Genomic DNA, 21,375 nt, shown 5'->3' on the forward strand with positions numbered 1-21,375 from the left:
CTTGCAGTAAGGGAGACAAAGAGGGTTTGTAAGCAAGAGAAGCTGTGCTCCTGCAGCCCAGGAGACGGGGGAACCCCTTCTCTCAGAACGGAAAGAAATGGAAAGAGAGCCAGGCCACTCGAGGACACAACCAGACCATTAAAACCAGTACGACTTCATTGATTTGGGAGAGGGACTGGAGACCTGAGCGACAAAGGACAGGGCACTTCCATGATTTTCCAGGTAATGAGGATGGAGGGAAGGATATGCGCTTAGCTTCCAAACTGCCCCTGGTTCCCGCTACCTTCAAGGGCTGAGCCACACGCAACACTCTTGCAGCAGTTGTTTTTCTGCATGGCTGAAGGTGCCAATGGACGGATCTGGGCCATTCTGCGCCATGCGCATAAGCTTTGTGAAGCAGTGGGAATTGCACCCTCCCTCTTGTGCAGTTTTGTGAGGCTAATCCAGAAAAGGTAGTTTCCATGGAGGCAGCTCCTTTGGGGTTCTGCAACTCTCTTCCATACAGGTAGGTACATACTTCTCTGGAGAGTATCTAAATATCCCCAAAACACCCAGAGAAATTGGGTGGAGGGTCCAGCTTTTCCATGGTTCTGTTTATCCCCTGTGCTCGTTGCCAAAGCCCTTCACAAGGAGGAAGAAGAAGCTTTCGTGCCTTGGCTGCTGATTTCCTTAGCTGCCGGCTTCCCTTGTGACATCTGAAGCACGCTGAGTCCCTGCTGAAAGGGAAGATCAGCACAAAGGCCTGAGGAAGAACAGGACCACGCCGGTCGGAGGGACCTTGGTGCGAATGGGGTCGTTGAGCTTGTAGGTCCCCATGAACAACTTTTCCAGCACTTCATAGACCTTGTAGCCTGCCTTGCAGTCCAAGATGCCCAGAAGCCCCAGAGTCGTCACAATTGGCTTTGGTGCCCCATCGGTGCCGTTGTTCATCACCGCTACCGCGAACTGGCCATTGACGAGGGGCCTCTTCCATACTTCCAAGTGTTGGCTCTGTCAGGCAGAGATGGGGAGAGGCTTGGTTACTGACGTTTAGCTTTATGCTGGGAAACTACTGGGTAACTCACTTAAAGATCTAAAAGAACGCCTCACCCGTTACAAACGCAATCAAAGACCTCCTGCAGGCACCACCTTATCAGAAGGTCAAATGTGTCTGTCATGGACTGGCCGACTGGATACAGAGGAATGGTGGGAGACACAGGCTGGGGAACCCCCAGGGGAAGAAGGCTCAGAGCCCAGGGATTGGTGGTAGGATGACGGTGAGCGGTCAGAGAGAGAAAAGAGAGCAGACTGGGAGAAGCAGGTGTCGGAAGCAGAAGAGGCAACAGGCTTTAGTGAGAAGGGAGAGTCTGTGCCAGAGAGCAGTCCAGAGGCAAAAGCAGAAGCATGTGTGTGTGTGTGAAGAGGCAGAGTTGAGACAGGCTGCTGAAGAAGCCAGGGAGTCTCCCCCTCCTGCTGCCACCAGCTCCCCTCCCTCCTGGTCTCCTAGAACACGCAGAGAAAGGAAAAGAGCAGAGATGGGTTGTGCATAGACACAGTTGCAACTGCTTTGGAAAGACCCCTGAAGAGGAGAAGCCTTAGAGAGGCAAGGCGGGGACCTTCAGTCCTCACAACTGCCTCATCGAGGGCACGACCTACTGGGAAGAGTTGCTGTGATCACTAGGCCTGCACTGTTTTGGTTTCTTTGAATAAAGAGCTAACTGCGCTGACAAATTTTTTGTTGACCTACGCTCGACTCCGGCTCCTGAGACGTATGATATAGGAATCCAGCCTACTCTTTTGAATTCCCTCCCTTTATACCAGATGTGAGGGAGCTTTGGCCCTCCAGGTGTCGATGAACAACAACTCCCACCGTCCCTGGTCACTGACTATGTTTGTTGGGGCTGATGGGAGTTGATGTTCGACAACATCTGGCGGGCCAAAGGTTCCCCAGTTCGTTGCATACTAGTCAGGCACCATCTTTGTCATCTTTTTGGCACCTGCTGAATACTTTTCTCTTTCAACAAACCTTTCAAGTGGAGATCTTTCTGCCACTCAGCATCTAAGCTGTTTTTGAACAAGGAATTGTTTTTAAAAGTTTGCATTGTGTTTGTTTATGTAACTGGTTTTAGACGTGTTTACGCTTTTCTTTTTTATGGTTGCAGCTCACAATCTGCATTACAATGGACTTTTGTACAGCGCCCAGTCATTTGGACATTGGATAAATATTTATCACTGGGCATTGCCATCGCCACAATTACCATTAATTCGTAAGCTGCTGCCTTGACACTGTGTACAGGAAATGGCAGCGATTCCGCCCAAGCCATCTGGCACCGGACTGCTTTGTCAAAGGGTCTGGTGACCTACAATGCACACAATCTCTGCGCTGTGCCTACGAACAAAATTCGTAGTTGCCTTATACTGGGTCAGACTCACTGACTGGCAAAGGCTCTTCAGGGTTTCAGGCAAGAAGTCTACTGGGAGATGGCGGGAATGGAACCTGAGACTATTTGCATGTGAGGCAGAGCTATGCAGACTTCCGCTCCCTCTTGAGGTCACAGTCCATGCAACTCTGCAGGGATGTGACACGTACAGAAGTGGAGGAGTTTGGGGGAGGCAGTGATGGTGTTACTCCTGATGGTCAGCATTTGCTGGCCTGCTTCCGATAGGAAAATGACTGTGGCCAGTGCTGTAGCATAGGAAGTGACAATAAACTCTTTATTAGCAAAACAGCATCTGCACAGGAGTGTCAGGCCTAAGGAGCAACTCAGGTCTTGCCCCCACGAAGCAGTTGCAGAGACTAAAGATCCCTGCCTCCCCACAGCTGTCTAAGTTCCCCTCCTCTCCAGGGATTTCCCCCCAAGCAACTGTATCTGTCTTTTATGCCTCTCCTGCTTCTGGGGGACAAGCGGGGAGTGGAGCTCATCACAGCAGGCGGGGAAGACACTCATGACTCTTCATCTCTGCTTCTTGGCCTCCCTCCTCTCCTGCTTTAGCTTCTGCCTCTGATTCTGGGCTTCTCTCTGCTACAGACTCTCCCCGCTCACTAAGTCCTGTTATCCCTTCAGCTTCCGACACCTCCTCTTCCCAGTCTTCTCCCTCTGACCACTCAGCAACATCCCACCACCACTGTCCAGGCTCTGTGTCTTCTTCCCAGCTGATTCCTCCGACCATTCCTCTGCACCCAGCCAGTCCTTGACAGCACAGGACTGCAGTGAATGGTTACAACATGGGCTTTTTTCAAGCTGGGGACAGGAAACCTGTAGCTCTCCAGAAGCTGCTGGACTACAACTCCCATCATCCCTGAACACTGCTCCCGCAGGCTGGGGCAGATGGATGCTGGGAGTCTGACAACATCTGGAGGCCCGCAGGCAATCCAAACCTGCTCAAGGTGGCTAGCAGAGTTCTGGCTATGGCAACCAAATTCCCAGTATTGGCACAACCTAATCCGGGGTGTGACAAAGAGAGTGCACAGAGCTATTATTAGGTTCGATACTCTGCTTAATTATTACCCTGCTGTGCCTATCAATCCCAGGAATTGGTGATGTGTGTGGGGGAAACCTGCAGGCCGCGACTATCAGCAGGTATCACACTCGCAGCTGGAGCCTCATTACAAAATGAGGTGTGGCTCCCATTGATTTGGGATCAGGTGAAAGGGTGGCCCGTGTGTGGGAGGGACAGATATCCAGGGGAGGAGGGTGTCGCAGGAGTAATATTAATGACCAAGAAGGTAAGAAAACAAATCGCCTGCTGGTTGCAGGAAGGAGCGGGATGGCAAAGCGCTAAGTCCCGATGCTGATCGAGTTCACATGCCACAAGGGATGAGTGCGGGCGAGGACAATTACGGAAAGAAGGAGCCGGGAGCCTGATGCTGGCCAAGGTGGCCCCAGGAGACTCAAAAGCCCAAGCTGGATCCTGCCACAAAGCCAGCTGCTGCTGTGTCATCCAGTGCTTCAGTGGCCATGTAGGAACTGCTCCTAACTGCTCCTGCTCATTTGTGGCTCTTTCTTCCCCTCTGTTTACCTTGAATAGAAAAATGGTTACGCAGGACATCCCGTTTCTGGTTTCCCTGGTTTCTGAGCTTCTGCCCAACTTGGAAAATGCCACATGTTGTTTTTCTTACAAACTGGCATTGCTGAACCTCTCCAGCCCCTCCCATGTCCCTCAGCTGTTTATGGCGATGTCCAGCGTTCAGGGAAGAGCTGTGCCTCAGCGGTAGAACATTTGCTTTGCCAAGAGAAGGCCTAAGGTTTGAGGAAAAACCCCTGCCTGAAACCCCTACCAGTCTTGAGCTGCCAGTCAGGGCAGACAATACTGACTTAGATGCACATTGGCACAAAGCTGCTTTCTATGGATTACTGTATTTTTCGCTCTATAAGACGCCCCAGACCACAAGACGCACCTAGTTTTTGGAGGAGGAAAACAAGAAAAAAAAATTCTGAATCTCAGAAGCCAGAACAGCAAGAGGGATCGCTGTGCAGCGGAAGAAGCAATCCTTCTTGCTGTTCTGGCTTCTGGGATAGCTGCGCAGCCTGCATTCGCTCCATAAGACGCACAAACATTTCCCCTTACTTTTTAGGAGGGAAAAAGTGAGTCTTATAGAGCAAAAAATACGGTACTCCGCAGCGGTGAAGTACAGTGTTCGACATGAGAGAGAAGGCTAAGAAGCAATCTGTGTAGGTAAGCAAAGAAACATCAGCAAAGGCTTCATTGTATTATTATATTAATCACCTTCTAAACCTCTGTCTCAAGGCCATTTACACATAAAACAGAAAAAATATTCCTGGGACTCTAGGAATCCTACTGCAACCACATCTTAGTGCCAGAGCACCTGCTTTGCAGCCAGGCCTCATGTTTTATCCCTGCCATCTCCAATTAAAGCAAGGGTGGGGAACCTAAAGCCCAGGACCCAAATGAGTCCCTCCAGGCCACTCTAGCTGGTGTTCAAGACTCTCCCCAGGCCACACCCAGGAGGGCTGCCTGGTTGGCACTGACCCGTGACACAGCCTTTTCAGTGGTAGCTCCCCAGTTGTGGAATGCCCTCCCTAGTGAGGCTGCCTCGCTACATGATTGCTAACTTTCAGGAGGGAATGGAAAACACTCCTGCTTTTGCTGGCTGAAGAACACTGATCCTGGCAACCCAGAGATCAGTGGATGAAAGTACTGTATTGGTCCAAATATAAGCCACGCCCGAATACAAGCCGCATGTTTAAAATTGGAGGGGGGGGAGAAAAAAAAAGAAAAAAATACCTGAATATAAGCCACTCCTGGCTGCATATTGGATATGGGGGGGGGGGGACTGCGCTGCATTGCTGTTGGCCTTTCCCCTTCTTCACCCTCTCTCCCTTCCTGGCCTTGGGGGAGAGGACGGGGGACTACGCACAGGGTGGGCACTGCTTTGCCGCGTTCCTGGCTGCATACCATAAGGTTGAGAATATAAGCTACACCAGGGGTCTGCAACCCGTGGCTCCGGAGCCGCATGTGGCTCTTTTACACCTTTGCCGAGGCTCCGGGGCGGATACTAGTGAGGGGAGGAGGCGCATTGTGCACCCCGACACTCCCCACTGTGGCGGGCGCTGTACTGGCTGTGACGTCGCATGGGGGCGGTGCGTGTGTTAGTCACGCACCGTCCCGACGTCACCTTCCCGCCCGCTACATTGTAAGGGGCATGTACGCTGGTCACTGCATTGAAAGGGGGCGTGTATGCTGGTCACTGTTTTGAAGGGGAGTGAAGAACACACACACACAAAAAGGTAACTTGTTAATTTAACGTTTATTTCTATGAGGTGGAGTATTTCTGAGGGGTCAAACAAAGAAATAATTAAAAAAAGTGACAAAAAAGGGTCCAAGTGGCTCTTTTTGTCTTAAAGGTTGCAGACCCCTGAGCTACACTAACTTTTCATGGTCGGAATTTGGTGGGGGGAAAGTGAGACTTATATTCAGGCCAATACGGTATGCTTTTTATTGTGGTTGGCATTTAGAATGTTTTAATCTGTTTTGGAATGTTTTTGCTTTGATTTTTAATTGTTTATCTTTTTGCAGCCCTGGGGTGCATGGGAAGAAGGCAGGGATATAATTTTAATTAAATGATGAGAATAATAATAATAATAATAATAATAATACTCCCTTCCATCTCCCCTCAAGTGATTCTGCCTGGTTGGAATGCCTTCCTGAACTAGGAGAACACCTCATGCTCACCTGGCTGGAGAGGTGTGTGTACAGTAACCTCAGACTCCTACACAGCTGACTTCGTCAGATAACTTGCTTCACTCACTTCCCCTTGGCTCCACCCACTTTCCCATTGGCCACACCCATTTTGCCTTTGGCTCCACCCGCCATAGGCACACAGCTTTCAGACTGCAAAGAGGTTCCCTGGACCTGAGTTGAAGGACCTTGGGGGACAGGGAATTGTGAACGGGGGAGTTAAGACTTTGGAGAGCTGCTGCCAATCAGAATAGGGGATGCTGAGGTAGATGGACTAAATCTGGCCCTGGCACAAGGTGGCCTTGTATGTCCACATGCAGCTTAGCTGCATGGATGACCCATTCCATGGATGACATGTTTTCAGGCTCTTGCAACCACCCTGTGGATAAAGAGCGTTACTGCTCAGGTCCCGTCTCAGTGACTCAGTAACCGTACCTTTGCAATACGCTTCCCTTGAATCCCCAGATTGTCTTGGTTGATGTAGATGAGCAGTGGGTTCTGCAAGATGTTCTTGGCCTCAGTCGAGATAGTCCGTAAGTTACAGGACATGAAGAAAGGGGCCGCCAGCACAGCCCACAGGGCCACCTGCACTTTCGACTGCTCGTAGCTCAGGCCAAAGTTACCAATGATCAGCTGGTGGGGGGAGGGAACACAAGACAAGAGAAAGAACATTTTATTCAGCAGAGTGTCATCTTCTAGAGGAAGAGCAACACAAAAGGAAAGGGAAAAATGATTTACATCTTCGAAACCGGATCCTGAATGTAAAGACAAATTGGAACGAGTTTATCCCTGATTAGGATTGCCATGGCCTGATGGTTATTACCTTGTGGTAACAAAGAGGCAGGTTTTGGTGCCAGTGTTGTGGAATGCCCTCCCTGCTGAAACTTCACAGCCCTCCATATGTGCTGGCATACCTCCAGCCCTTGAAGACACACCTGTTTAGGTAAGTGTACCCCTGAATGGAACATGCGGTTTTAGAAGAAGAAGAAGAGTTTGGATTTGATATCCCGCCTTTCACTCCCTTTAAGGAGTCTCAAAGCGGCTAACATTCTCCTTTCCCTTCCTCCCCCACAACAAACACTCTGTGGGGTGAGTGGGGCTGAGAGACTTAAAAGAAGTGTGACTGGCCCAAGGTCACCCAGCAGCTGCATGTGGAGGAGCGGGGAATTGAACGCGGTTCACCAGATTACGAGTCCACCGCTCTTAACCACTACACCACACTGGCTCTCTTTTATTGCTTTAACTGTTCAATGGTATTAATTACAGTGGTGCCTCGCAAGACGAAAAGAATCCGTTCCGGGAGTCTTTTCGTCTTGCGGTTTTTTCGTCTTGCGAAGCAAGCCCATTGACGGAGTAGCGCTATTAGCGCTATTGACATTTTAAGGGCTAAAAACGGCTTTTTAAGGGGGGGGGATTAGCGGTTTTGCTGCTAAAATGCTTTTAGCAGCTTAGCGATTCAGAATAAGGGGTTTTGGAGCAAAAAGAAAAATTCATTTTTTTCGTCATTTTTTGTCTTGCGAAGCAAGCCCATAGGGAAATTCGTCTTGCGAAGCGCCTCTGCAGACGGAAAACCCTTTCGTCTTGCGGGTTTTCCGTCTTGCGAGGCATTCGTCTTGCGGGGCACCACTGTATCACACTTTTTAATGGTTGATTGTATGTTTTAATGCCTTAATGGAATTGTCAATTGTGTATTTTAATTATGTACCAATTTTAATCGTTGTAAAACACTTGGAAGCCATTCTGGCAAACAAGCAGTATATAAATCAATAATAACCACAACATCTTATTTTAAATATTCACAGGGCACCTTTCCAAGCGCGTTATTACAACTACTAGCGGCCAAGGACTTGCAGAATGAGGTATTCTTATTTTGGCATTTGTAATAATCATAATAATTAGAAGACTGCCATTTTCTACAATCAATTACTGGCTCGCAAAGCTCTTTGTTTATACACACGCCAGAAAACCATGCAGTAACCTTCAAGGTGGGCCACTATCCCTGGGGACTGCTGAGCATGGGCACCACTAAAAGTAGAGGACAGCCCTGACTCATGGGGGGCACAATTCATAGGGGGGTTCTGCTGAATGAGCTGATCAGCTCCCATCATCACTGACTGCTGGTCATGGTAGCTGAGGCTTGGGAGCCTTATCACAATTCCCCATCCCTGCTTAAGACAGCATTTTCCAGCAATGCAGACCACTTTCCTAGGATCTGTGTCAATGTCCACATTGGATAGGTAGATTCCTATCAAATTCACGTTGATTCTTTTTGTACACCTTTGAAGTTTTTTCTTGCAATCAAGCAGGATATCTCTTGGAACTATGGGACACATCTTTTGTGGTTATTCCTGAGCTGCAATTCATAGAATCATAGAATCATAGAGTTGGAAGAGACCACAAGGGTCATCGAGTCCAACCCCCTGCCAAGCAGGAAACACCATCAGAGCACTCCTGACATATGGTTGTCAAGCCTCTGCTTAAAGACCTCCAAAGAAGGAGACTCCACCACACTCCTTGGCAGCAAATTCCACTGTCGAACAGCTCTTACTGTCAGGAAGTTCTTCCTAATGTTTAGGTGGAATCTTCTTTCTTGTAGTTTGTATCCATTGCTCCGTGTCCGCTTCTCTGGAGCAGCAGAAAACAACCTTTCTCCCTCCTCTATGTGACATCCTTTTATATATTTGAACATGGCTATCATATCACCCCTTAACCTCCTCTTCTCCAGGCTAAACATGCCCAGCTCCCTTAGCCGATCCTCATAAGGCATTGTTTCCAGGCCTTTGACCATTTTGGTTGCCCTCCTCTGTACACGTTCTAGTTTGTCAGTGTCCTTCTTGAACTGTGGTGCCCAGAACTGGACACAGTACTCCAGGTGAGGTCTGACCAGAGCAGAATACAGTGGCACTATAACTTCCCTTGATCTAGATGCTATACTCCTATTGATGCAGCCCAGAATTGCATTGGCTTTTTTAGCTGCCGCGTCACACTGTTGGCTCATGTTAAGTTTGTGGTCAACCAAGACTCCTAGATCCTTTTCACATGTACTGCTCTCAAGCCAGGTGTCACCCATCTTGTATTTGTGCCTCTCATTTTTTTTGCCCAAGTGCAATACTTTACATTTCTCCCTGTTAAAATTCATCTTGTTTGTTTTGGCCCAGTTCTCTAATCTGTCAAGGTCGTTTTGAAGTGTGATCCTGTCTTCTGGGGTGTTAGCCACCCCTCCCAGTTTGGTGTCATCTGCAAATTTGATCAGGATGCCCTTGAGTCCATCATCCAAGTCGTTGATAAAGATGTTGAATAAGACCGGGCCCAAGACAGAACCCTGTGGCACCCCACTAGTCACTCTTCTAATTCATGGTGATGTTCCTAGAACGATTTGCTCCTTTTGGCTGTCATGCAATTTTTCATGCCATGTTGGTGGTCTGTCTGAGAAATGGTGGAAGGACTTCCGTTTTGCATTGATAGGCATAAAACCTCAAAACAGCCCTAGGACAATCTGTGCTGAGCACTTGGAGCATGAAGCAATGCCCCTGCTTTGGTTTTGAGTTGTCTGGTCCCAGTGTGGTGGAGTCTCCTTCTTTGGAGGTCTTTAAGCAGAGGCTTGACAACCATATGTCAGGAGTGCTCTGATGGTGTTTCCTGCTTGGCAGGGGGTTGGACTCGATAGCCCTTGTGGTCTCTTCCAACTCTATGATTCTATGATTCTATATCAAAATAGTGTCAAATAAATCAATAAATTTCTACCCGTGGGCAGAAAAACTTGAAAGGCAGTACAATCGTACCTGGGTTTTTGAACAGCTTAGTTCTCGAATGTTTCGGCTCCCAAACGCCACAAACCTGGAAGTGAGTGTTCCGGTTTGCAAAACATTTTTGGAAGCCGAACATCCGATGGGGCTTCTGCGGCTTCCGACTGGCTGCAGGAAGCTGGCTGCAGCCAATCAGAAGCTGCACTTTGGTTTTTGAACGTTTGGAAGTTGAACAGACTTCCGAACGGATTCCGTTCAGCTTCCAAGGTACGACTGTATAGGAATTGAAAGCGCTGGAAATTAAAAGGAAGCTCTGCAGAACAGAGGAAGGAAAACACCCTCTAGTGGTTACTTGGAGTGTGCATGTTGTCAGGCTTGGTTTAGGGATTTCCCTGCCTCTCTTATCACTTGCAGTCCAAATGTCCTCCTAAATCAGACCTACAGTCTTCTTTTCTCAGATTGCCTTGGAGCTATTATAAAGAAGTGCAGTTTCTGGATCAGACTGAAGCCCTTCTCACCGACCATCCTGTCTCCAGAGCAACCACTCAAGATATCTCTGGGAAATACGTGACTGCAGCACGCAAGGTGACAGCCATTCCTCGGGGTTTGTTCCCAACAGCCAGAATTCAGAAGTGTCCTGTTTCTGTGCATGAAGGTTCTGCAGGGCAACATTCTGTCCTAGATGTTATTTAGCATCTAAAGGAAGCCACTGGGTGCAGACTTTAGGAGCATGGTGCCATCAGCATGCTGATGACATGCAGCTCTAGTTCTCTGAATCAGGAGAGGTCATGCAAGACCTGGACTGGTGCCTTCATGCTGTGGGCACCTGTGGACTGGATGAGGGGCAGTAAAGTGAGTTTGGATTCTGGCAAGGCAGATGCTCTGTGGGTAAATGGTGCTCAAATTCGAGTTGCCTGTTCCGGACAGGCATGTGCTTCCTCTAAAGGTACATAGCTTCCCCATCCTCAGAGGAAAAAGGACATGGACTCCAAGGCTATATTTGCCTAGGAGGATAGTGTGCCCTCTGTGAGGTCCTTTGCAAGTCCCAGCACCAGAGGAGTCCACAATGACAGCACCTCTCTAGACACCAGCTCAGAGGAGCTAGCAGAAACTTGGCCTTCCTACACCACTGGCTTCTGAAACTATCAGGGACCCTTTAAGAGTATAGGCTCCACCTACTATGGGAAGGGAAAGCTGCTCACAGGAGAATGCAGGCTGATTTAAGGCTCAGTCTGGGTTTGAAGGATGTTGGGGCAACATTCAGGCCTTCCTTATCGGGCTGGCAGACCACCTGGCTTGCCTTCTGACCTCTGCTTTGACTGACCTTATTTATCTAGACTTGCCCCCTGCCTTGTCCGGCCGGGGCCTGATCCTGGTTTGACCTGACTTTCTGGGGGTTTTTTTGTGTGTGTTTTTAAAAAATATTTATTAGAAATTTAGAAATTACAGAAAGAAAAAAGAAAAAGAAAAAACAATAAAAAAATTAACAAAACATACATTACAATTACAATAAAAAGACAATACAATACAAAAAGAAATAGAAAAAAAAATCAAAACAACACATTAGACATAGACATCCAATATTCCATATCTTTACCTTTCATTAACTTGTTTCATCGACCTCCTCACACCTCCCTTTTTCGTATTCTATATCAATTTACTATTTCAGCAAATTCTTTCCATCTTACTCAATTTTTGTTCTATAATTTATCTTAACGGTCTAACCTTAAATTTTCCATTTTATCCCGTTATCAATCCACTTTTACTTAATTCTTTATTACATTTCTGCTAAAACCATATAGCTTCATTCAAGCATCCTTCTAACATTCATTAATTTTACAATGTTTTTGTAGATAAGCTTTAAATTTTTTCCAGTCTTCTTCCACCGACTCTTCTCCCTGGTCTTGGATTCTGCCAGTCATTTCCACCAGTTCCATATAATCCATCAACTTCATCTGCCATTCTTCCCTGGTGGGTAGATCGTGTCTTCCAATACTTTGCAATAAGTATTCTTGCTGCTGTTGTGGCGTACAAGAAAAAAGTCCTGTCTTTCTTTGGCACCAGTTGGCTTGACCTGACTTTCTGGAAGTGGTGCTGGCAATCTGTAACCTGCCTATCCCTGGTCTCTGTGCCTGGAACATGCCCCCCACTGGGGTTAGAACCCTGCCCCCCCACCTCCTGGTAAGTCCAAACAGAAAAATATTTCCCCACACCTAATATTTTCTGCCCCGGGACAGAAATTTTTCCAGAAAACCTTTGGATGTCTGCCTTCTGCAGTCTCTTCTGTGCATCGATGTTCCTATCCTGTTTCTGTCTTCTCCCTAAAAGCAAAGGTCTACAATCCTAGTACAGTGGTACCTCAGGTTGCGAACGGGATCCGTTCCAGAGGCCCATTCGCAACCTGAAAAGAATGCAATCCATGTCTGCGCACGCCACGATTCGCCGCTTCTGCACATGACGTTATTTTGCACGTCTGCGCATGCGGCAAAACCCGGAAGTAACCCTTTCCGGTACTTCCGGGTCACCGTGGGACGCAACCTGAAAACGCGCAACCTGAAGCAAACGTAACATGAGGTATGACTGTACTGCCCTTGGTGTTTCTCTTAGGGCCTACAAGAATTCTAAGCAGAAGGGACGGCAGTATGGAAAGAGTTGGCTTTACCGTATCGGGATCATTCCACCTTCCCGGTCCTGCAACAGGCTGAATTATGTCCTGATGATTTCCGTACCACTCAATGATGTGGAAGAGGCTGTCCCAAGAGTCTTCGATATCACCAAAATTTCTCCACAGGTTACATATTTTGGCAAGTAAGGTATAATTCACCTGGATAAAAACAGCAGGGACACAACGGCACAGACGTTGCTAGGAATTTGGTGCTGCCCGTGCACTTGATTCTACACTCAAGCAGTACAAGCTCACAGGCTGAGCAAATAAACAGATACAAATCTTATAATGAACAGTTGTTGGGTCAAGTACAGCCTTTTGTCCCGACCACACCTGGACCAATGACAAGCAACTGGTGAAGCACATACCAGTGATATACAGTAACACTGCTTGCTAACTGGCTATCTAGGCAAACTATGACTGCAGACCTGTGCTCTGTCTCAGATGCTTGGAGCAACAGTGTAATCCACCCCCTGTCCCTTCTTAACCCCCCCCAGCTGATACAGTTCCGTTGCCTTAAGCTATGGGTAGGCAAACTAAGGCCCGGGGGCTGGATCCGGCCCAATCACCTTCTAAATCCGGCCAGTCCGGGAATCAGCGTGTTTTTACATAAGTAGAACGTGTCCTTTTATTTAAAATGCATCTCTGGGTATTTGTGGGGCATAGGAATTTGTTCATTCCCCCCCTCCAAAAAAATATAGTCTGGCCCCCAAGGTCTGAGGGACAGTGGGCCGCCCACTGTTGAAAAAGTTTGCTGACACCTGCCTTAAGCCTTTCCTTGAATGAGGAAACAACAGAAGAGGGAATGCCCAGGGGTTTTCCAAAGACATGACCCCCTCTGGGATCTCTCCAGGCCCTCTTGCAGCTCATTCATCTCTCGACTCCTGCTCCTTCCCCCCTTGCTCTGGCTGCCTGGTCTCCTGCTCCTGACTCCTCCTCTACCAGGAGCCACTTCACGGGTGGCACAGAACCACACAGACCAGCAGCCCCTTTCCTTGGATCTTCCTCCTCCCATACTGTCTCCTCTGTCAACACATCCCCCCACACCTCAGGCTCCTGCCCGTCCCTGACGCCCCTTGAAGGTGGCCATCCATCTCCAAGCACAGCCTGAAGGTGAAGAGAGGAAAATGCCAGGCTGGTTGTTGGGCAGCGATGGCGTGGTGTTTGCCATCACCCTGTACCCCTTCCCCCAGACTGGCAAAAGCACTTGCTGACCAGGGTTCTATCCAGACACAGAAACCCCCATTTATGAAACGCATCTTGTCTCCCATCTCTACCCGTGGAATAAGTGGTCCCATGGTCTTGAGAATGTTGCCTGTCCCGGGGCAAAGGCAGAGACACAGAAACAGGTGCAGAAATTACCTTCGGCGGAAGGCCCCCCTCGTAGGCAGGCCAGCTGCAAGACAAGGCAATGGGCCGTCCTGTTTTGTTCAATGCCGCACTCATCTTTGGGTAGCCTGGGCAATAAAGAAAGACAGGGCTGGCAGCGGGCTGCTTTTAATATTGACAAAAGCAGTGGCAGCTGGTTTGCTGGAACCGGTGGGGTGGAAAGCAGGGAGGTCAACAGCAGGTGGCACCAGAGCAAATGGTATCCTTCTCATCCTCTTCCCTGCTAAGTTCTACAAACTCAACAGGGAGCCTAAGGAGGGAGGGAGGGAGGGAGGGAGGAAGGTGGAGGCTGGCTGAGGTCAGACAGAGCTTGATGGGCCTGGGCCCCATTTGCCCAAATGAACCAGCCTCCACTGTTAAAATGACACAAGATCTATGCAGGCATGCTAAAGCCCACTGATTTCCACAGACATTGGTACATCTAACTCAACACTAGCATCTAACTCTATTTTTGAAAACCGCTCTGAGTTTTGTTTCATTTTTGAATCAGGCGGTGTATAAATCTTATGCAATGAGCAACTAAAACAGGACTGCTAGTGCTCAAAAGGACTACAAAGCAAAACCATTTAATGTATCCACTGCCTTTGTGGGTTACTCCATTTTAAAAACAGGACAATCCGGGATTTGCCGGCTTCAACTGAAAATCCCCTCCTTCCTGTGATCCTTCCTGTTTATTGACAGGCACAAACCTGCTGCCTTGATGGAAGAATTGGAAAAGCAGCCATCCAGCTTCAGCATGTCAACCCCCCACTCGGCAAAGGTCTTCGCATCTGTCTCAATAGTATCCAGGGTCGTCCCAGGGTAGCCTGAGCAGGTCTTGCTGCCCAGGTCACTGTAGATGCCAAACTTCAGGCCTTTGGAGTGAACCTGGGTGAGAAGAGGCAAGAGGGAGCGCCATGACCCCAGAGTCCAGTGGAGACCATGACACAGAGTCAGAGGTTACAGTGATACCAGCTCAAGAAACGGGCCGTGTTCCTGACTCTGAGCATCATACTGGGCATCCTGAGGCTGGCAGGCTCAGCAATCTCCTACAGTTAATGAACCCTTTTCAGCTCGAGGTCCACATTTTCTTCTGGGCAGACTTCCAAAGGCCATGTGCCACTGGTTGGTGGAGCCAGAGGCAAAACTGGGTGGAGCAAAGAATATAAATTTTAACTTTTTTTGGTCAACTCTCTTATTTGCTTTTGTCGTATCAGCTTGCTTTGAATACAGGTAATGAATCAGCACAACAGATTACAACAAAACAAAAATTCGTACAAGCGCAAATTTCCCAGAGAGCAAACACAACTGTTAAGGCTTCATTGCATTTCAAATAATGCAAAGGAGACAGAATCATTTAGTTTGCTAAATATAAAGGTGAAGGGTAAAGGGACCCCTGACGGTTAGGTCCAGTGGCGAACGACTCTGGGGTTGTGGTGCTCATCTCGCTTTATTGGCCGAGGGAGCCGGTATACAGCTTCTGGGTCATGTGGCCAGCATGACTAAGCCGCTTCTGGCAAACCAGAGCAGCGCACGGAAACGCCCTTTACCTTCCTGCCAGAGCAGTACCTATTTATCTACTTGCACTTTGACATGCTTTTGGACTGCTAGGTTGGCAGGAGCAGGGACCAAGCAACAGAAGCTCACCCCATCACGGGGATTTGAACTGCCAACCTTCTGATCGGCAAGCCCTAGGCTCTGTGGTTTAGACCACAGCGCCACCCGCGTCCCAGAGTTCAAGGACCCATTCCAGTGCACCCGCTGGAGCACACTGCTCTCTGGGAGCTCTTCTTGGTGCCAAGACAACTAACCTGCCTCATTGGGCCTTGTGGGCTCCTCCTCAAGGGCAGAAAAAGACTTACAGGAGGGTGCAAAGTTCAATTTGTGGCATGTATGCTTTCCATTGGCTCTGGTTAAAATGTTTTGGCTGAAATCAAGTGAAAAGTGTGTTTCTTTATGGCCTGATTTGCGCAGCACAGAAAGTTGTGCAATACCATTCAGGACATGCCAGAGTCAGTAGGCATCTGGTACCTGTTGAAGAATCTTACTCTAGCAGGCATTGTAACTGAATACTGATTCTGTCATTTTAACTCATTTTCATGGTACCTCTGGTTACATACTTAATTCGTTCCAGAGGTCCGTTCTTAACCTGAAACTGTTCTTAACCTGAAGCACCACACTAGCTAATGGGGCCTCCTGCTGCTGCCGCGCCACCCCGGCACAATTTCTGTTCTCATCCTGAAGCAAAGTTCTTAATCCGAGGTACTATTTCTGGGTTAGCGGAGTCTGTAACCTGAAGCCTATGTAACCTGAAGCATATGTAACCCGAGGTACCACTGTATTGACTTTCTTGTACACTGCAATTAAGTGGCATATAAACTGTTGAAATAAATAAAAACCAATACACAAGAGAGCTCTTTCACGCCTTCTTGTTTGTGCCAAAAGGAAACAAACCATGATTCTGGCTTGCTGTGTCTGAATTAGGCATCATGGCTTGTTTTGCTCCATTAAAGCACAACTAGCAAGCCAAGAAGAAACCATGACTACATTAATACTGTTAATTAACCAACTGTCACACAAAAATAGCATATATAAAAGCACTTTTACACAAAAACACATACAAAGTCTGTAAGAAATACACAAAGCTACCTCCTCTGTAAACTACAGCAGAAGCTTAATCGTAAGTAGCTTTTTTCTTGCAGCTTTTAGAGAAATCTGAAAGCTTTCAGAACAAATGCATTTTATTGAACTTACGTAATCGGCAAGGGCTTTAATGCCACTGGGAAACCTTTCGGGGTTTGGCTGCAACCTGCCTTGCGCGTCTCTTTTATTTGCTGCCCAGCAATCATCCAGGTTGACATACTTGTAGCCGAGCCGCAACCATCCGTCGCCAGCCAGCCTGTCTGCCATAGCCTTGATCAAGTGTTCACTGTTAATGAACAAGAGTTAGAAAGCTAGTGTGAACAGGGCCTTGCTATGTTAGAAAATCCAGCCTTTATCAACTCTTTCTGGAGCTGCTCTGCCTAATGTGATTGAACTTGACAAACATCAGCCTAGACTAAGACATAACATATCGAAAACAAAAACGAAGAAACCAAAATTTTCAGAGATGATCTATATGATGCTGGAGCTTAGCTGCGTAGAGAGGAACAGAGAATTGTCATGCAAGCCCTTTAAAAGAGGGCTGGTTATAAAAAGCCTTTTAATAAAATGGAGACATTATTAACATTGGGGCAACCAAGGCACTGATTAAACAGGCTGCAAATTGCAACAGTACACTTGAAGCCTAGGTTTGTTTAGGTACGGCAATGGAAGAGTCTCACAATCTCTATTTAAAAGAGTGGAAACAACTTGTTTAAAGTTAGCCTCAGCAAAGCAATGCCCACCATCTGAAAAATGTTTTGTTGCTTCATTGTGGGATGAGACATGGCCGGTCCAATACTTTACTTTTCCTCTGTCCTTGTGGCTACACTGATGTGATCTAAGAGGTGTGGTACAGGACTTCCCTGAAGCATCACTGAAGGTATTGCGGGGGGGGGGGGGGGAACCTCTTAGGCAGGGGGAAAGCGAAGACTGTGCCAGATCTCATTGTTGTGTTCTTGGTTTGAAAGGGATGTAAGTGAGGGGAGCTGAAATAAGCCTGCAGGTGCATCTGTTCAAGTAAGCTAAAATTTCCTTAGGATACTGGTGTAGTTTTCCTTATTAGAATAAAGGTGAAGGTACCCCTCCCCTTTCGGGCCAGTCTTGCCAGACTCTAGGGTTGTGCGCTCATCTCACTCTAAAGGCCGGGAGCCAGCGCTGTCTGAAGACACTTCCGGGTCACGTGGCCAGCGTGACAAGCTGCATCTGGCGAGCCAGCGCAGCACACGGAACGCCGTTTACCTTCCCGCTGGTAAGCGGTCCCTATTTATCTACTTGCACCCGAGGGTGTTTTCGAACTGCTAGGTTGGCAGGCGCTGGGACCGAACGACGGGAGCGCACCCCGCCGCGGGGATTCGAACCGCCGACCTTTCGATCGGCAAGTCCTAGGTGCTGAGGCTTTAACCCACAGCGCCACCCGCGTCCCTTCCTTATTAGAATGATAGTTTCCAAAAAACGTAAGGTTCAAGCCACAAACAGTAGCATGTGTTTCCTGCACCTTTTAGTTGATGCAGACGTCAGGTAAAAACCCCAGGCAGACAACTCCTACTATTGCATTAATGGTTCGCTAGGATGTAAAGAACAAACCAAACCAGTGGAATTCCTCACTTTATGACCATTCCCCCCTCCCCGCAATCCCCCCCAAACTATTGTTTTAATAACAGCATCCAAGTCAACAGCTTCAGTACCACTTGCAGCGCATTTCCCCCACCTGATGCAGTTGTCAGGATCATTTTTGCAGTCTGTGTTACATCTAAAACGTTCCCAAGGCACCCAGCCCATTGGTGGAGTCTTCAGCAGTCCGTTATCCAGGGAAGCACAGCAGGCTGCAAGGCCCAGCAATATCCCCAGGGAAAAGTGCAACATGATTCAGACACCACCCCCTGTAAAAATCAGAAGAGGGCACATCTGATCATGGGAGGTGGAGCAAGGTTGTTTTCTCCTGCTCTGGAGGGTAGAACCTGAACCAATGGCTTCAAGTTAGATTCAAGAAGATTCTGACTAATCACCAGGAAGAACGTTCTGATAGCAAGAGCTGTTCGATGGTGGACCAGACTCCCTCGGAAGGTGGAACCTTCACTGGAGGCTTTTAAGCAGAGGTTGGATGGTCATCTGTCATGGATGTTTTATATGAGATTATTGCATTATAGGGGGTTGGACTAGATGCCCCTCAGAGTTCCTTCCAACTGTACGACTCTATGATTCTATAATAATCCAACATATTACTTCATTTCAGTGGTTTCAAATAATTTCTGATGTTTGAGGCACCTTATATGCATCTTTGGTCACCACAGGAAAGACAATAAGCAAATGGGAAGCAAAAGAAGAGGTACCATGTTGCCTTTTCCAATTCCAGGTTGTTTTACTAAGCAATAAGCACCTCTAGTACAGCATTTATTTATTATTCCATTTATGACTCACTTCCCAGGAGGCAGCATGGAGCAATTAACAGTAGAATAAAAAGACATGTCAAGCAATTGCATGCATAAAAACCAATTAAAATAGTTTCTTATATACATACATAAATACATACATATACTGTACATACAAACACATATCCATATCCATATACACACGAAAGCACATATAAAATAAATTCAAATACAGAACACATACCTACTGAGATAATTACAATTGTTATTATTATTACCCGCCCTTCACCAGCAGGACCCAGGGCAGGTTACAATCATTTAAAGTTAGAATTAGAAACAGCTAAAACTGATTACATTCACAAGAGATGAATATATATATGAACACTATATATTGAAGATGCCACACCCACCTCTGCAGGGAGGGATTTCTGTAACTTAGGGGCAACCACAGAGAATGCCCTCTCCTGGGCCACCCCCACCCCCACCCTTCCAAGGGTGGTGGAACAATCAAGATGGCTCCCTCTGTTTATCTTAACACCCAAGACCGGCTGTAAGGAAGGAAGTGGTCTCTCGGATCCTTGAGGCCTAACATTTAGTGCTTTAAACACAAGGGTGAGAACCTTGAATTGGGACTGGCAAGCAATGCAGCTGTTTTAGAACAGGAGTTATACGGGTTGGAACGCCAATTAGTAATCTGCCCACTGGATTTTGGACCAATTGAAGTTTCCAAGTTCTTTTCAATGACAGCTCCAGGTACAGTGTATCACAATAATGCACTCTGGAAGGGTTTGTAGCTGGTGAATCAGGTATAGCAGGACACAGGCAATCTTAACCACTGAGGCCATCAGGGCCTCAAGTAACAATGTTGGTTGGACCCAGAAGTAACCCTCCAAGCTATGAACCAACTCCTTACAGGGAAGTGCTACTCTGTCTAGAACCCTGTCTTACTATTTTCTGGACTCAGTGAATAACACCACTGTCTCTTGGAGAGTCAGATCTCCATTTAGGAGAGACTTTTAGAACATATTCAATAGGCACCAGAATAACAGAGAAGGCACCTGTCTGATATAAAACTGGTGAGAGTTAAGGACACAAGAATCTGCTGGATCAGGTCAATAGCCCATTTAGTCCAGCATCCTGTTCTCATGGTGGGCACCCAGATAGCGTTGGAAAACCCAAATATTTCCAAAGGGTGAGTGTCACCACACTAAAGGCCTGATTCCAGCATTGTGCTGAATGGACCCCCTGATAGGATGGTTATCTGCTGAATGCCTTCTCACGCAGAACACAATGATTGGGGTTGGGAACATAAACGATGAGACAATCTCATCCCCTGTATATCCCTCCAAAAAACTTCTGCTGATCACTCCTTTTATGCTTGTGGCATGAATTACTGTTTAAATCCCTGCTGAATTAAGTTTTCTGCAGGAATTCCTCCACCTCCCTGCCTGCACATCAGGTTAGGCAATCCTAGCCACCAAAGTGCATTCACACGCTTGTGGGATCTCATAAGCATGCCACCAAAACCAGTATGCAACAAAACACCATTTTGAGCTGATGGCACTGCACACTGGGGAGTCTCTCAGTGATGGCTCCCTTGCTGCTGTGCGCTTGTCTGGATAAGGCCACCCACTACATCTGGCTGCAAAAGTGAGCAAGTCTGACGACTATAACAGGCTTCAAAGGTGCCAGAATTATGACCTTTCAGTTTTTGGATTTCCGTATAGTGTTTTTTTATTATTATTAATGGGTAGGGAGCCATTTTACCCCTTCTCTGTGCGATTCCCCTCACTGCATTTAGGGTTTTGAATGGCTTTTTCGAGCGTCATCAGGGTGACTTCACAAGGGCTGACTATGACGTCAGCCGAAGAAAGAAAACGCCTCCACTTATCATCAAGGGCCCTTTAAAACACGCCCCCTCGGGAAAGCTCCTCCCATGTTCCAGGAGGGTCGTGCGCAGGCGCACTGCCCCTGGTGGTTTGAAGGCGGGAGGGTACGCGAGGCCACTACAGCCCGCATGCGCAGTACAGCCGGCTCTCTTTTCTCCTCAGCCTGACAGCCGGTCACGTTCCCCTCCTGAGACAAACGCCGGTGACTAACCCTTCGGGTAAAAAAGGATGGCAGGCAACTCCCGCACCCCATCTACCAGCGGCGCCCCCTGGAAAGCCTCCGGGTCTCCTGCCTCGTTTACCCGCCTTTCCTCAGGAACACAGAACAACTCTAATTCCCGGTCAGGGGAAGGGCGGGACTCGCAGAGATCGGCGGTTGGCCGGACGCCCGCGCCCTATCAGCGGCGCCGACGCATAGCACGGCAGCCAACGGCGGGAGGGCTCCTGTCGGTTCGACCAATGAGAAGGCGGCGAACGAGGCAGCGGAGGCGTGCCCTGGGAATCAAACGACAGCC

General features: G+C 47.9%; 2 protein-coding genes across 8 annotated transcripts in view; both read right to left on the reverse strand.

Moving 5' to 3' along the window:
- The window catches only part of CIITA (class II major histocompatibility complex transactivator), a 1,021,617-nt gene that overhangs the window by 316,165 nt on the left and 684,077 nt on the right, over window positions 1–21,375 (reverse strand). The gene's annotated exons all lie outside the window — the stretch shown is intronic.
- Window positions 135–21,265, reverse strand: LOC310664455 (alpha-N-acetylgalactosaminidase-like). Of its 6 annotated transcripts, none has more exons than XM_083413659.1 (8): window positions 21,163–21,265; window positions 18,311–18,482; window positions 16,714–16,888; window positions 14,670–14,847; window positions 13,954–14,048; window positions 12,589–12,750; window positions 6,616–6,813; window positions 135–990 (listed from the first exon to the last, which is right to left on the reverse strand). In XM_083413659.1, the coding sequence occupies exons 2-8, from the start codon at window positions 18,463–18,465 to the stop codon at window positions 730–732; spliced, it is 1,224 nt and encodes a 407-aa protein (XP_083269785.1). In that variant the 5' UTR covers window positions 18,466–18,482; window positions 21,163–21,265; the 3' UTR covers window positions 135–729. The 6 variants fall into 6 exon arrangements, with proteins under 6 accessions (XP_083269785.1, XP_083269786.1, XP_083269784.1 ...); XM_083413660.1 differs by lacking the exon at window positions 21,163–21,265 and adding an exon at window positions 21,072–21,156; XM_083413658.1 differs by lacking the exon at window positions 21,163–21,265 and adding an exon at window positions 20,739–20,830.

The sequence above is a fragment of the Podarcis tiliguerta genome, assembly GCF_965153285.1.
Source record: "Podarcis tiliguerta genome assembly, chromosome: 14".
In the NCBI taxonomy this organism is placed as follows: Eukaryota; Metazoa; Chordata; class Lepidosauria; order Squamata; family Lacertidae; genus Podarcis; species Podarcis tiliguerta.

What these genes read in the sequence shown, in the direction of transcription:
- LOC310664455 (XM_083413659.1), bottom strand. Translation starts at nt 18,465, where the DNA reads ATGTTGCACTTTTCCCTGGGGATATTGCTGGGCCTTGCAGCCTGCTGT. An exon ending in GATCCTGACAACTGCATCAG is followed by an intron (nt 16,889 to 18,310) that starts GTGGGGGAAATG and finishes GTTCATTAACAG; the next exon opens with TGAACACTTGATCAAGGCTA. An exon ending in TTAAAGCCCTTGCCGATTAC is followed by an intron (nt 14,848 to 16,713) that starts GTAAGTTCAATA and finishes CTTCTCACCCAG; the next exon opens with GTTCACTCCAAAGGCCTGAA.